The sequence below is a fragment of the Chiloscyllium plagiosum genome, unplaced genomic scaffold, assembly GCF_037043375.1.
Source record: "Chiloscyllium plagiosum isolate Xiang-an unplaced genomic scaffold, Cpla_swu_hap1 HiC_scaffold_4, whole genome shotgun sequence".
In the NCBI taxonomy this organism is placed as follows: domain Eukaryota; kingdom Metazoa; phylum Chordata; class Chondrichthyes; order Orectolobiformes; family Hemiscylliidae; genus Chiloscyllium; species Chiloscyllium plagiosum.
In genome coordinates, this window is record NW_028270142.1 from 62,482,064 (window position 1) to 62,498,016 (window position 15,953).

Here is a 15,953-nt window from a genome sequence, read left to right on the forward strand (position 1 = left end):
GTAACCTAAATTTTACAGAGAAACACTGCATATCTTTTTTTCAACGATTACTTTTTTGTACGGATTAAAACCAACCGGTGCAAAAAAAATGCCGTTTCAAAGCTGATAAGGTAAAAGTTGAAATGTAGTTCATTTCCTAACCTCTCTATGCATTGTCCAGGCTTTTGGTATATGTATGTGTGTTCCAGTTTGCAACGTGTAGATAAGGACAGAGGTTGTTAAGCAAACCCCCTTTAGAGAGTTGGGGATGGTGTGATCCAGGAAGCGGAGTAGTGCTGAATAAATCAGGTGACACGCTCCATCTCCCTGTTTAGATGGAACGAGCCTTGGAAGCTGGCTGCACAGATACAGGAGGCAAAGCTTGAGCGTACAGTCTGGGGCTGGAGCCGCTGGGGGAAGAGACGCTGGCAACCGCAAGGGGACCTTTGCATTTAGCAGCTGTGGAGAGGAGGAAGGAACAGCACCGGCCATGGCTTCAAATTTTAATGATATAGTGAAGCAAGGATATGTGAAAATCCGCAGCAGAAAGCTAGGGGTAAGTGTCTCTCTCTCTCTCTCTCTCTCTATACAATGTGTTAACAACAGCTGGATAGAACAAAATCCGGAATGGTACTGGGGGCTACAGTCCTTGGGGGCTGTACGTGGCTCCAGGGTGGGCTTTGGACGCAACATTTGTAGAAACTGTTGCTAAACTGTACATTTTCTTTTTTGTTTAAAAATCAGCTGCAAGGTTGTGTTCTCCACACACAAAAAAATCAGCAGGTCAAATACAACTTCGCGTTTATGGCTCTGCTTTCTCATTCTCTTATAGCCTCAGTGCTCATTCCCATTTGAGTACAGAGTTCGTGAAGTAGGGAATTGTGTTCTCGATTTGTTCTATCTAGAAATTATGATATGAGACTTCTGATGCCGTACAGAAGAGCAAAGTTTAGGCTAACGTAAACTGCAGGTTTTAAAACCCATGTTATTTCCAAACCAGCGGTGCTTTCAGTTTGAATGAGCCTGCAAACCAGTGGGATGACTGTTCTGCAAGACAACAGTGACTCCATTTCGTTACATGGTATCTATTGTTAATCTTTAACAAAAACTTAAATATTGATTATTAGTCTTGATCACACTTTGCCACACAACTTATCTTCTGATGTCAGATAATGCATGACTCCAAAACATCACTTCATGGTGTATCTGTGTTGAATTGTAGGTTAAAGTTGTTTATAACGTAAGAATGATTTTACTAATCGTGCAATGGTTACTTTCATGCTTTTTTTTCAGAAATTTGCTTTTGTCAGAAGCTGTTTGCCACATTTACAGTAGATCCAGTTATGTATTACTGTCCTGACTGTTGCATTGGGATACTGAGTTTTATTGTTTATGGAATTTTTACAAATGAATTGTATCAATGTGTCACAATAGAGGGCTATTGTGTGTGATTGTGAGTGTAACAATTGGACAACAAGGAACACTCCATATCTTTATACCAGGGTGTTCATGTCGAAGTGTATGATTTTGAGTACAAAGCTGCCAGAACTTATAACAAGAATAGGCACTGAAAGGTACATCAAAGGTTTGACAAGGAATGCAGTTTAAAGAAGCCTAAACATTTATTCCTCACCCAGAAACTTTTCTTATTTCTATTAAATGGAAACAGCCACTTTTTTTTTACAACGGCCTCTATTTCATGAAGGCCATTTGCACTTTTGTACCAGCTGTCTAAGCCCATTCACTCCAGTACGATTGGTATCACTAATAACTTTATGGTTCAACATTTGCCAGAGCTGTAGCTTTTCCTTGTAACTTTTCCTTGAATATTCTTGATGATGGATAGGACTAGGAGATGTGTTCTTTCCCCTAAAGCTATATTAGTTTGGTCCTTATTTTTCTGATAATTGTGGGCCTGCAGCTCAAGTAACGTGTTTCAATTTGTGCGATAAAGATTTGTGTGAACTGTGCTATGTCACTTGACAGACCTTTGCACACATTCATTTGTCTAGCTTGTTGTGACTTTCGGCTGTGTTTTGCCATGCAGGTCAATGACTTGCGACATGTGGATGACTTTAATTTGCAGGCAATTGCTGAGAAGAAATGTGAAAGTACCACCTTGGGCAGCTTACAACAGTTTGAAGTATAAAAAAATGCTAGCATTTTGCACAGCGTTACATGATAAGAGACTTACTGTGAAGACAGACATTTTTGAGTTCTTCCTTTTTAAAACTTTGATATCACCATCCTGATGAGGTAACACTAATTTTTCTTGGTGTTGGAGGCATTAATGGGTTATGTAAATGCCCATCAGGCGTACGTACAAGAACAGTGTTTTATTTTGTTTAAAATGTATTTGGAGATTTGTGCTTCTCAACTATGTATTTTAAAGCTGAACGATTTGTGATAGGCAAACTATAACCTTTAGCTAGTGTGTGATAACATGCAACCATTTAACTGCTGTACAGTTATGTTTATTAATGTGCATACTGGTTTTAGTTGACATTTGTTTTGACCTCTGTATTTAGAAATGGAATTAGTTATGAGTTTTCTTTTTTTTTTGAAAAGGAATACTGTGAGACATACAAGATATTGAGCAATGATGTGAGCATAATTTCAGTCTTGGTGTGTTACCGATCAAAATGACAGCATCTAAAATGGTAATAGATTTTGTAATTTTCCTAAGTATTTCAACTCAAAAGCATGGTCAAAGTTGATAACAGCAGGTGGCTGAAATGATATTAGTGGGTTTTGTATAAATGCTGTTGTCTGGGCCAATATGTGACCAGGAAAGTGAAGTATGAATCATTAATGGTCACTATGTTGAGATTAGCCTACTTAATGGTACAAGTTTTTGAGATTTTCTTCGTGGCTTTTTTATATTTTTTGTTTATTTAATTGAATTCTGAGGCACTATGGAGTGTCATTTTTGAAAAAAAATTGATTTGCAATTTATAATGCAAATGAGTTAGATGGAATAGATTATAAACCATTTTGTTCATTGAATTTTGGGATCAGAAAGGCTTAAGTGAGTAAAGCAAATAGGGCAAAAGCATCCAAATTCAGACCTGGTGTGTGTTGGGCTAGTTGTCACGAAGTACATTGTGATTGGCCTCCATGCCCAGCTATTGATGCTCCTGATTGTTACCCTGGAACAGATATTGAACATGTGTGCATGAGTGTGACGGAAAGTGCCTAGGTTTGGGCTTGGCAGTGATTCTTTCACAGTCAAATAGTTTGATAATCCCTGCTTGAACTCCCACATAAATGGCCACTTGTTTGAGGTACTCTATGGTCCACAGTACTATAGTCCAGTTTGGGAGACATGTCTGCAACAAAAAAGCTGTAAGGATAGAGCATTTAATTCTTCTGTGAGTGGCCAGTGATAAAAGTATTGAAAGGAAATTTTCCATAATCCGCATCATGGATTTTCTAAACATGCCTCTGTTTGCCTAAAGCATACGGTTGTGTTTACTTACTTCTGAATTCTGAGAAGCCCAAATCTCTGTTAAAAGGTAGCCTTTTATTTGACAGAATGGGGCTACTCTTCTGCTCAGAGTCTTGTCTGTTGAAGGATTCATTCGCTGTTGAATCCAGCCAGAATTTTATTTTTGGCGTTGTTTTAAATGTACAGCCAATCCACACTAATCCCTCCTGAGAGTCTTTCTGTTTTAAAAAGGTATTTTTGTTAATAGCTGCCTTAGTGCACTCCTAATTCTAGGTCGGCCTGCCAGTCTTGTTCTGTCTAGGAGTTGGCTGTCCTCATTAACAGCAGCTACGCACCCATAAATCAGCTGATCTCTGCAGCCTGTCAGTAGTTGGACATTGAGAGTACTGCCTGGTTTCCCTTCGCTATGTCTCTGGGACAGCTATTCTGACTAAACAAAAAGATAATGAGTCCACATACTTGCTACGCGGTAAAATGGGGTGACATCGTCCTGTTGGGAATGCATTCTCGAGTTGCCTGCCTTGAAGAACATTACACTTTCTTTGATTTTATTTTCTTGTGGAAATATTTTGTTGTTGCCTGTCAATACATTTAAATTGCACACTATTCCTATAATAGGTCCAATTCACTTTGCTGTTGAATAGCAGGATGGATATTTAGAGTTGCGCTTTCCGGCACAGTTTGCAGTTTCAGCTGTGCCAATGCAGCAAGGTGCCAGAGGATGCCAGCTGCTACTCCACAGGGAGGGAGGAAAAGTTGGATTACTTATCCAAACAATCTTGTGGTAGCATGATTTACCACAGCCTGAATATATGGCTGCCAACTGTCCCCTCATGTAGGGAGCAGTTAGAACTTGGTAACCACTTTTGAGGATCTCTCTTTCCCCAATAGTTTAGAAAACCAAGCACTTGTCAGTGGAAACAACATTGATTTTATTTTTTTTCAGCTGTTGTTCAATATCATATGCAACCAGATGGAGTGGAGCAGAGCTTCGCAAAGTGTTCTATTTCAAGGACATGGACAGAAATTACCAAGTGTTATGATCCCAATAGCAATGTTGATTGCAATTCAGTTTTGTAGTTTATAGCTGAGACCATAACATAGGATTTTGCACTTTCAGCCATTTACAGTATCAAACAAACTGAACTTGCTATTGCCTCAACACTTTTTATAGGTAACTTATTTAAATTATAGGCCAAAACGTTTTAATGCAACTGAAAAAAACCTCAATATTGGGTACATGAAACAGTGTCTTTTCTATGTAGCCATTAAGTCTCCTGGAACCAATGATTTTTGACGCCCAAGGACTTACCATCCTGGGAAAGAGAGAGGATCAGAAGTTAAGTTTGAATCTCAGAATTGTTTTGCAGTGAACATTTTTCTCAGGGCTTGCTGCCTTTGCACAAATTAAGAGAATCATTACATCTAATTTTAATTCTGCATGAATTTGGCATTTTTAATCCAAGCAAGAGGTTCCACTCATATTCCTACATGGTGAACTGTAGCCAAAGGTGCTATTTCTACGTGATGCTGGTAGATTAAGTCTTTAAGGATATTTTAAAATCCCAACCCTTGTGAATGCCCATCTCCATGTACACATGAATAACATGGACTTTGTTATCTAGGTCGCAGTGCCGATAAGCTATCCCAGAGAGACTGAGAGCCCAGCGCTGGAAATGTGTTGCTGGAAAAGCGCAGCAGGTCAGGCAGCATCCAGGGAACAGGAGAATCGACGTTTCGGGCATAAGCCCTTCTTCAGGAACATACTGCAGTTGCTGGAATTCTGAAGAAAACACAATGCAGGAGAAACCCACCAGGTCTGGCTTATGCCCGAAACGTCGATTCTCCTGTTCCCTGGATGCTGCCTGACCTGCTGCGCTTTTCCAGCAACACATTTCCAGCTCTGATCTCCAGCATCTGCAGACCTCACTTTCTCCTCAAAGACTGAGAGCCCAACCCCCTCTCTCCCTTGAAAGTAAGTGGACAATTTAAAACAATTTATAATTTTACTCCTTTACTTGAACTAAGGATACTTGTAGTCTACCCACTGTTGGCATAGTGGCTGCTGCCATCATCTTCAACAGGAAATAACTTGCACTTTTTTCTTAGCAGAACAGCCTGAGCCCTCTTCAATCTCCTAAACATCACCATCGAGACAGACTGCAGATCAGCTCACGTGACCACCTTCATTTTATAATAAATTAAGGAAGAGGTCCAAAAACATGAAAATCTAAATCCATCATTTGCAACACAGAAGGTCACGATTCATATCTACAGGCAGTTCCCTAGAACAGGTTCTGTTCTTGTGCTCACTTGCCCTCAAGTTGATTTGTATGTGACACAGAACACCATGCAGGACCATTTAAAGTAGCTATCCTTAAGTGCAGGAAACGCATTGGATCACGTCGTAAGTACAAGAATGTGTCAGACATTTATAAACTGGGGACTCCCTGTATTTGATCAATAATAATGAGTATTTTAGCTTGCCAAATTGAGCACTTGTAGCTTCACTTTCTCGGTTTGTTACTTATTTACCTACTTGTTTCATCATTTTTTTCTCTAACCAAATGCAACAGAAGTAAATACAGTTCCTGTCACTCATTGACTTGGAATAGTATACTTGATTCTTATTCTGGTCTATCACTGACAATTTGGAGGGATATAATGTTTGCTTAGATGTGTGGCAGCAACTAGAAAAGCCAGTCGCCTGATAACTTTGGCTGAAATAGATCAACATTGTGCAAGGAGACTGTGTAATCATAAGCTGTAGAAGGAATTGCAAGTTAAAACACTCCAATTTGAATCAAATTCAGCTATTGTAATTCTGAACTAATCACAACAATGATATAATATGGCTATCATCAAAAAAAAAGTTAATGATTGAGTCTTGGGAGTTGGAGTGGGTTGAATTAGACAGAGTGGGGTGGTCCTGGGAGTAGAAGGGGTTGTTAGGTAAGGGTCTGGTGGGTGTAATTAGTCTGAAAAAGTGTGGTAGGATGTGTCTGAGACCAATATGGGGTCAACTGAATAGTTACTCACGCGTTACATGATGTATTTAAAAGTCCCAATGTTTTCTGAATAACTATTAACTTACTTCCAGCCTTGGGCGACTGTGCAAAGTCCACAAAGACATTCTCTCTGTGTCTGTGTGGGTTTCCTCCAGGTGCTCCGGTTTCCTCCCACAGCCCAAAGATGTGCAGGTTAGGTGAATTGGCCATGCTAAATTGCCCATAGTGCTAGGTGCAGTAGTCAGAGGGAAATGGGTCTGGATGGGTTACTCTTCGGGGTGGCAGTGTGAACTGGTTAGGCCGAAGGGCCTGTTTCCGCACTGTATGGAATCTAATCTAATCTAAACTGCAGCAGTGTCTTTGAATTCTCCAATTTAAATGGACAGTTTGAGGGTTCCAGAATAGGGGAATTGCTCAGTGGAATCTTCAGTTTTTCAGCCAAGTCCTTCAGAGTTTGCAACAATGAGAATTCCAAAGGATCCAGTGTGCGGCATCTATCTATACTGGAAAGCAGTAGTCTGGTCAGTAGAAAATCTAGGCCAATGGTTTGAGTCCAGCGTGACCTTTTTCTTAGAACAAAAGGGGGCTGAAGTATCAATAGATCAGGAGTGATCTGTTAGATTTCAATCTCTGATCGCCTGCGGTTAACACAGTTCTGTGGGTATGCAAATACATTCCTAATAAAGTATATTCGCAGAAGCTCCCGTAGGTAATATTATGACAGGTGTCCAAAGACATTCTGTGGAAGTAGAATGTTCTGTTTACAGAACAGTTGTTGCTGAAGGATCAGTTTTACACTGTTTTTAAATTTAATAAAAAAAGTGGAATGCTGGGTTTGGAGTCTGAGGAGTGGTCATGAATTAGAATTAAACTGACCTTGTATTTCATAATGGAAGTTACACATTCAATAAACCATGTATGTAAAGATTACACTTCAGTAAAATTAACATACTGCAGTTGCTGGAATTCTGAAGAAAACACACAATGCAGGAGAGACCCATCAGGTCTGGCAGCATCTGTGGAGTAAAGAAAAGAATTAATGTTTTAAGTTCAATCTGACTCTTCTTTGGCACCTCCTTACACAATTACACCGGTCTGAACAAGAGTACTATTGAAATCAAAATGTTAACTCTCTTTCTGTCTCTACAGATGCAGTCAGATCTGCTGAGTTTCTCCAGCACTTGCTGTTTTTGTTAGAATTATGAAGTTTATTTACACACGCAAGTATGTTATTAACTGCCTGTTGGTCTTTCCAAATTGACTTGCACATAAGGTGTGGAGTATCTTGAAACAACTGCGGTGTCACTCCAGACTTTTAAGGACTTGGTGTAGAAGTAACGAAATGCCCCTCTTTATTGTAACATGATTCTCCAAGCAACCTTTATTCAGAATAGATCAAACAACATTTGAAGAAGTCACTAAATTTGATGTTAACTCTGCTTTTTCTCTATAGATGCTGCCAGACCTGCTGAGTTTCTCCAGCATCTGTCATGAGGAGTTTGAGATGCTATTGGCCTTGGCCGTCTGATCTTTCAGTTGTGGCAGTAACATCCTTACCACTGTGCTGTTGGTAATCAGAGCCTTTCAGTCCTGAGGCAGCAAGAGAATCACACTGGGGAAAGCTAACACTCCTTGGCTAATTTGGATATGAATTCATGGAAGTTAATCTTTGGAGTTTTGCATTACTTAAAAGCCGTTAAGGAGAAAGTAAAGTTGTTTCCTTTTATTGACTTGGATGAAAGCGGGGAAAGAATGTTTGCCAAAATTGCTTTTCACTCAAACATTTGTAACTTTACAATGGTGTTTAACATCACAGTTTTTTTTTTCTAGTTGCCACATTGATGTAGAAATAAATGCACAAAATACTAGCAATACTCAGCAGGACTGGCAGCATCTGTAGAAAGAGAGAGTGCCAGTGCTTCAGATTAATGATCTGAACTCTGAACGATTATCAACATGAAACCAGCTTGTAGGGTGAGTTATGCCTCTGTTGGGAATGAAGTAAGATTGTTCTAGGCTGCAGTGAGCTTTAAAAAGGACATTGCTAGCTTTTTGCATAACTTTTATTTCTGATCAGTTTTTTTTCGTTGCACAGCACTTCTTCAGTTGGTGCATCTTATTTTTCCTCTCTGGTAAATGTTATCCTCATTTTCCATTCCTTTAAATCTCTGCTTATTTGCTTTTCCTCCCCCTTAATGTGGCACTTTCAGTGGTTGTATTTTCAGCAGTAGCATGGCTGTTTTCTCAAACTATGGTGCTCCATCCCTAACCTCAAGGAATTTAAGAATAAGTTAATGGCAGAAAGAAGTTTTAAAACCAGTTAAAATGTGAAGGCTAAAATGGCAAACCCTTTGGGAGGAGCAGTGTGCTGCTGAATTGATGTGGGATCTTCATGGAGTAAGAAGTAACCGTGGTATTCTCATTGTTACTTTTTTCTCATGTCCTGTAGGCTTGAAAATGCATGTGATTGTAATATGGTGGAAGCATGTGGGGTAATAATAAGGGGAACCTTCGTGAAAACTCGAAGCAGTAGTTTTAATCTTTTTTTAATGGGACTAAAGAATTGAGGAAAAAGTCAGAGGTCAAGTGTGAACTGGAATCATAGAAAAATGCAAAGAGAGATTGGATTTAAAACAAATTATTTATGGGATATGGGAATCACTGGCTAGGTCAGTATTTATTTCCCATACCAAATTACCCTGGCGAAAGTGATGGTGAGCTGCCTTCTTGAACTCTAGATAGACTCCCAAAGCTGTTGGGAAGGGAATTCCAAGAGTTTCGCTCAGCAAAAGTGAAGAAACGATGATATATTTCCAAGCCAGGATTGTGTGTGGCTTGGAGGGGAATGGCAGATTTGATGTTCCCATGTATCTGCTGCCTTTATCCTTTTAGGTGGTGGTGGTTATGGGTTTTGATTGATTTTGATTTATTGTCATCTGTACCGAGGTTTGTTTGCGAGTAGTACAGGCAGATCATAGTAAGCAAGGACATGCATTAGGCAAGAGCAATGTTAGCAAGGTCATCATTATTTGAGGCTAGAGAGTCCATTCCTCAGTCTAATAATGGCTGGGAAGAAGCTGTTTATGCTGGTGTGTGACTGAAGAGATTGTTAGAGATCATTACTGGGGTGCGATGGGTCCTTGATATTGGCAGCCTTTCTGTTTCAGCAAACCATCTAAGCAGAATTCATGGATGGGAGATTGGTGTCTGTGATGGTCTGGGCTGTGCACATCACCTTCTGTAGTTTCTTCCAGTCCTGGGCAGAGCAGTTGCCATACCAGGCCATTATGCACCAACAGTATGCTTTCAGTAGTGCATCTGTAAAAGTTAATGAAGGTCCTTATGGACATGCCAAATTTCCTGAACTGCCTGAGGAAGAAGCAGCATTGTTGTGGCTTCTTGACGATTGCATCTACGTGGGAAGCCCAGGACAGATTGTTGGTTATCGTTGCTCAGGGGTACTTGACACTCTCCACCCTCTCAGATACTTTTCTTTCTGAAGTTAATGATCAGAATGGTTTTGCTGAAGTTGAGAGAGAGGTTGTTCTCACTGCACCACGTTGCCAAGCTCTCTACCTCCCTTCTATATTTTGACTCTTCATTGTTAGATATTCATCTCAGTAAGATAGTGTTGTCAGTGAACTTGTAGATGGCGTTGGTTTGGAATTTGGCAACACAGTTATGGGTTAATGGGGAGCTGAGGATGCATCCTTGGGGGACTCCAGTGTTGAGTGTTATCGTGGTGGAATACTGACCCATCTTACTGATCGCGGTCTGTGTGTCAAAAAGCTGAGGTGGTCTTTGTGAAGAAGGTGGGGTCTTTGGCTTGTAGCAGGGAGAGGCTGAAAGAGCCGGCGAATACCTCTGCCAATTGGTCCGCACAGGATCTAAGTGCTCGGCTGGGGACATCGTCCAGTCCCATCGCTTCCCTTGGGTTGACTCCCAGGAAGACCGATCTGATGTCTGCAGCGGTGACCGAGGGAACAGGTGTGTCTGGGGCTGTTAGGGCAGGCATCACCGCACTGCTGGCATTGTGCTCAAACCGAGCATAGAAAGTATTGAGCATGTCAGAGAGGGATGTGACTTTGTCCACTATCTTGCTGTGCTTCATTTTCTATCTTATGAAGGCCTTACCACATGTGGTGGGAGTCTGTTTTGGTCGGTATGGGCCTCTAACCTGGTCTGGTACTGCCTCTTGGCATCCCTGATGGCTTTGCGGAGGGCAAAACTGGATGTCCAGTATTGGTCTGGGTAAGCCTTGGTGAATTTCTGAATGCATCTTACACGTAGTGCTGCTACTGAGAGATGGACAGAGTGCCAATCAAACAGCCGTTTTGTCCTGGATGGTGTCAGTTTTCTTGAGTATTGCTGAGCTGCACCTAACTAGGCAAGTGGAGAGTATTCTGTCACACTCCTGAGCTGTGCCTTGTAAATGATGGGCTTGCTTTGGAGAATCAGGAATTCAGTAACTCACAGCAGGATTCCTAGCCTCTGACCTGCTCTTTTAGTCACAGCATGTTTATATGCTGATCCAATTTATTTTTTGCTCAATAGTAATCCTCAATGTTGATATCGGGGCACTCTGAAACGCTAATGCCATTTCAGTATCGTGTGGTGATGACTAGATTCTTTCTTGATGGAGATGGTTATGGACAGGCGTGAGGCATGGGCGTTAGTTGCCACTTAGAGCAAGCCTGGATAATCTCCAGGTCTTGCTACGTATGGGCATAGGTTGCCTCAGCATCTGAGGAGTTGCAAATGGTGCTGAACATTGTGCAATCAACAGTAAGCATCCTAATTTTGGATTTTATGCTAGAGGAAAGGTCATTGATGAAGCCGTTAAAACTGGTTGAGCCTAGACATTATCCTGAGGCACTCCTGTATAAATATTCTGATGCTGAGCTGGCTGTTCTCCAATCTCCTTTGTAGTAGATATGACTCCAACCAGTGGAGAATTTTCTGCCTGATTCCCATTGACTCTAGTTTCACTCGGGCTCCTCAATGCCTCACTCTCCCCTCCCCTGTTTTATTCATTTCTTTTTGTCTGTGTTTGAACCAAGGTTGTAATCAGTGGTCCTGGGGGTCAATATTGCTAAGCGGGTGCTGCTATGTAGCATTGTTGATGTTGATAGTAGCCTGACAGGGTGGTAATTGGCCAGGTTTCATTTGTCCTGCTTTTAGTGTACTGGACATACCTAGGTAACTTTCCACATTGTTGGATAGATGCTGTATTGAAACAGCTTTGCGAGGGGTATAGATCATTCCGGAGCATGGGTTTTCAGGACTATTACCTGAATGTTGTCAGGATCTTTTGGGTTAAGAGAGAGAGAGAGCAAAAAAAGAAAAAAAAGGTTTCAACTATTTCAAATTTTTAAGAATTCGGTGCACCAGGAATGAGTTGGAATAGTTTTAATTGTTTCCTTTTCTGGTTGAGAGAAGTTGATTAGTGATGTGTGAAGAATCTTGTTTCACCTGAACTTGACCACCCCTTGCATTCTGCAGTGAGCTTAGTGGTCAATTAATGAACAAATTGTACAATTTGTTAAAATGAACGAAGAAACTAAAGGTGGGTGCTGTTCCTCCTTCCCTGCTTATTTTGTGCTATAAACAGGTCAGCAAGTTTTGGATATCTACAGCTCTTTCATTACCCCCTAAACCTATTGACCACAAGACACGTACGTACAGAGAGCATATTAATATTGTTAGTTTTCAGCAAGATTGTACATGACTGGATATAGGAAATGATCTCTGTGCTTTAGTAAGCAGGAGCTTAGATGTGTAAAATATTATGTTAGTTTGTAGACATATTGTTAAGAAAAATATTAAGACATCAAATACCTTACACTCTACAGAAATTTTGCATTTTATTATCTCCCAATACATATTCAGAGGTTTATAAATATAATACTCAAACTCTGCCTGGAGTATTCTGCTAAACAATTTGGCCTTCTCCACCTGGCAGTATTGCAGGGAGTGACAGGAAGAATATTTTGACACCAATAATTCACAAAAGCTTTTGTAAAATAGTTATTCTATAGCAAACACAGCGCAAAACCTGAATCCATTATGAAATCTGGAGCAATAAATGCTCTGGTTTGATGCTAGCCAATATTTGCAATGGCTTTGATGGAACAATGACTAGCTTTGCACTAACGTTTTTTTTAAATAAAAGAGTAAATCTTACATGTGGAGTATTAGAAACTGTTGACCTTTTTTGGATGTTAAAATGTGAAATGCAGATTTGCCCTTTTCATCCTGAATGGGAAATAATCTCTGTTTAGCAGACTCTGCTTGACAAAAGCAGCCACAGCCATATTAAATCCAGTCTATTCCAGCATACCGCAGATGAAATGATTTTGCTCTAATGGTGTCACATTTGAAAAATCCTATCAAACTATTTCCTGTACATTCTGATGTTCTTTATTAATGCTGTAATTCATGTAGGCATGCAAGTATCTGTGTAAAACTTTTTAGGATATTGGAAGTATTTTCAACACAGTGACTCCAGGCATTGTTGTTAGATTATGGAAATGACCTTTTGTTGGTTTTACATTTGAAATATGATTTTAAGATACATAGCCTACCAAAATAAAAAAGGCACCATGCTTGTGATGGAGAAGACCTCCATTGTATTTTATCTCTACATTCCGCAAAGGTGTATTTTTGTTTAATACCAGAGATTGATCTCAGAGTGTTGCAGGATGTTGGGAATTCATTCTGCCGATCATCCCAAACGTGCTGTTACCATAGACAATAAGTGCTTTGAACAGGAGGAAAGGGAACCTTCAAAGGGGAATAATTATCTCCACAGTTAATTCCACTCTTGAGTCTATGTTTAGTGCAATATTGGTGGAATCCAGCGAGCACATTTCCTTTTGACTGATAAAGAAAGATAACTAGAAAAGACAGAATAGAATGTAAGCATTTTTATTTGAATAACAATGCTGCTTTTTGGCTGCAGTTTGGAGTTTTTCCTTCTTGTTCATGACTTGGGAATTTTAATTGAGCGATGTGCATACTGCAATGGCTGCTTTAACCATTATTCTTTTACAATTGGAGAGTATTTTGTCTATGATTTATTGTGCTATGGTAGAATCCAGCAATACTTGTAGCTCATCTGAAAAGTGGAGGGATTACCTGGTTGTACTCCAAATAAAACTCAGCCTGATTGAAGAGCTCTCAAAATGTAAGCTATAAAGCTGGTAGATGTCTGTGAGATGGAGCATATGTCACATATTTTTCCGGACAATCATTTTCTGTGTCTTCTAGAATGCAAAGCTGTAAGATTGAGCACCAATAATTGTGACTTCCACCAGCAGAAATTTCCATGCAGACGACTAACCTTGAGCTAAAGATACTCCTTTTGGACTTTTTTTTTGCGTTATCTTACTCAAAGAAAGAATGTACTCTCCTCACATCTCCCACTTATTGAGAGCTAAACTTTAATAATTGGCCCTATGGTGCAGCACTCTTGCCTACAATAGTCATGGACATTTTACTCCCATTAGACGACTTGTGTCACAAAGCAAAGGAACATCTTTTTCAATTAGTTATAATTGCACTTATAAGCTCAGTTTAACAGTTCAGAAAGGTAAGTCTTATTTCAGCATGTTCAAGTCTTGTCTTCCTCTTGTCCCTTGATGACTGCTCATTTCTAAACTCATGTTAACTTTACAGTTAGAAATGGCTTTTCACCCAGCAAAAGCTCCCCAAAGCACATGCTGATAAGGAGAGTTTTGTACATGAGGAGATAGCCAGAAGATTATTCAGAATCTCAATTATTTCAGTGCAGAAGGAAGCCATTCAGCCCATCCGCTCTCTGGGTGTCAGTTTTACTTAATGCCTTTCTTCAGAAGTCTCCCCTAATCCTGTTCCTTTTCCAAAAACAGGTATAACTTCTGAATGCATTGTTTCTACCTGTCTCTACCACACTTGGGCAGTGTGCTACAGACTCCAGCCATTCGCTGTATGGACACATTTTTACTTGGCTTTCTTAAATGGGCAGCACGGTGGCGCAGTGTTAGCACTGCTGCCTCACAGCACCAGCTTCGATTACAGCCTCTGGCGACGGTGTGTGTGGAGTTTGCACATTCTCTTAGAGTCTGCATGGGCTTCCTCAAGGTGTTCCGATTTCCTCCCACAATCCAATGATATGCAGGTTAGGTGAACTGGCCATGCTAAATTGCCCTTAGTGTTCAGGGATATGTGGGTAAGGTGCGTTAGTCAGGTGTAAATGTAGAGTAATAGTGTAGAGGAATGGGTCTGGGTGACTAATTCTCCGGAGGGTCGGTGTGGACTTGGAGTCATTAGAATCATCTGTTTCTGTACTGAACCCTTTGGTCTAACTTGTCCATGCTGACCAGATATCACAACCTAATCTAGTCCCATTTGCCAGCACTTGGCTTATATCCCTCCAAACCCTTCCTATTCATATACCCATCCAGATGCCTTTTACATGTTGCAATTATACCAGTCTCCACCAATTTCTCTGGCAGCTCATTCCATACGGGCACCACCCTCTACGTGGAAAGATTGCTCCTTAGGTCCCTTTTATATCTTTTCTCCCCCCTCACCCTAAACCTATGCTCTCTAGGTCGCCCACATCCCAGGGAAAAGATCTTTTATAAACCTCTATAAAGTTCACCCCTCAGCCTCCGACACTCCAGGGAAAACAGCCCCAGCCTCTTCAGCCTCTCCCTGTAGCTCAAATCCTCTAACCCTGGCAACATCCTTGTAAATCTTTTCTGAACCTTTTCCAGTTTCACATCATTCTTCCAATAGGAAGGAGACCAGAATTGCACGCAATATTCCAAAAGTGGCCTGACCAACGTCATGTACAGCTGCAACATGACCTCCCAACTCCTATACTCAATGTTCTGACCAATAAAGGAATGCATACCAAACGCTGCCTTCACTATCCTGTCGACCTGCGATTGTACTTTCAAGGAGCTAATAACCTGCACTTCAAGGTCTCTTTGTTCAGTAACACTCCCTAGGGCCTTACTATTAGTGTATAAGTCCTAATCTAATTTGCTTTTTCAGAATGCAGCACCTCGCATTTATCTATCTGCCATTCCTCAGTCCATTGGCCCGTCTGATCAAGATCCTGTTGTAATCTGAGGTAACCTCCTTTGCTGTCCACTACACTTCCAATTTTGGTGTTGTCTGCAAGCTTACTAGCAAACTTGCTCACTCTACCTCCTATGTTCATATCCAAATCACTTTTAAAAATGACAAAGTAGTGGACCCAGCACCAATCCTTGTGGTACTCTACTGGTCAAAGGCCTCCAGACTTGTTGGGCCAAATGGCCTGTTTCCACACTGTATGGATTCTATGATTCCAGTCTGGAGTTGTTGGTCATGAGTTAATGACACAACCCAATGCAGGATGCACACACCTTGCCAGTAGTGGGATGGTGCTGTTTGAAGAGATGGATAGGTGAGATGTTTGTGTTGTTGCATGCTTCTGCTGTTTGTGCTTGGCCTCCATCTGGACCTGTCTGACAGGCTTGAGGTGA

At 40.8% G+C, this 15,953-nt stretch overlaps 1 protein-coding gene across 1 annotated transcript in view; it reads left to right on the forward strand.

The window, feature by feature from the left end:
• The first annotated feature begins 341 nt into the window (after window positions 1-341).
• The window catches only part of dok6 (docking protein 6), a 437,905-nt gene continuing 422,293 nt past the window's right edge, over window positions 342-15,953 (forward strand). Inside the window, exon 1 of the mRNA XM_043688473.2 lies at window positions 342-535. Coding sequence (XP_043544408.1) covers window positions 470-535 — 66 coding nt within the window. The 5' untranslated portion in view covers window positions 342-469. The remainder of the gene's footprint in view (window positions 536-15,953) is intronic.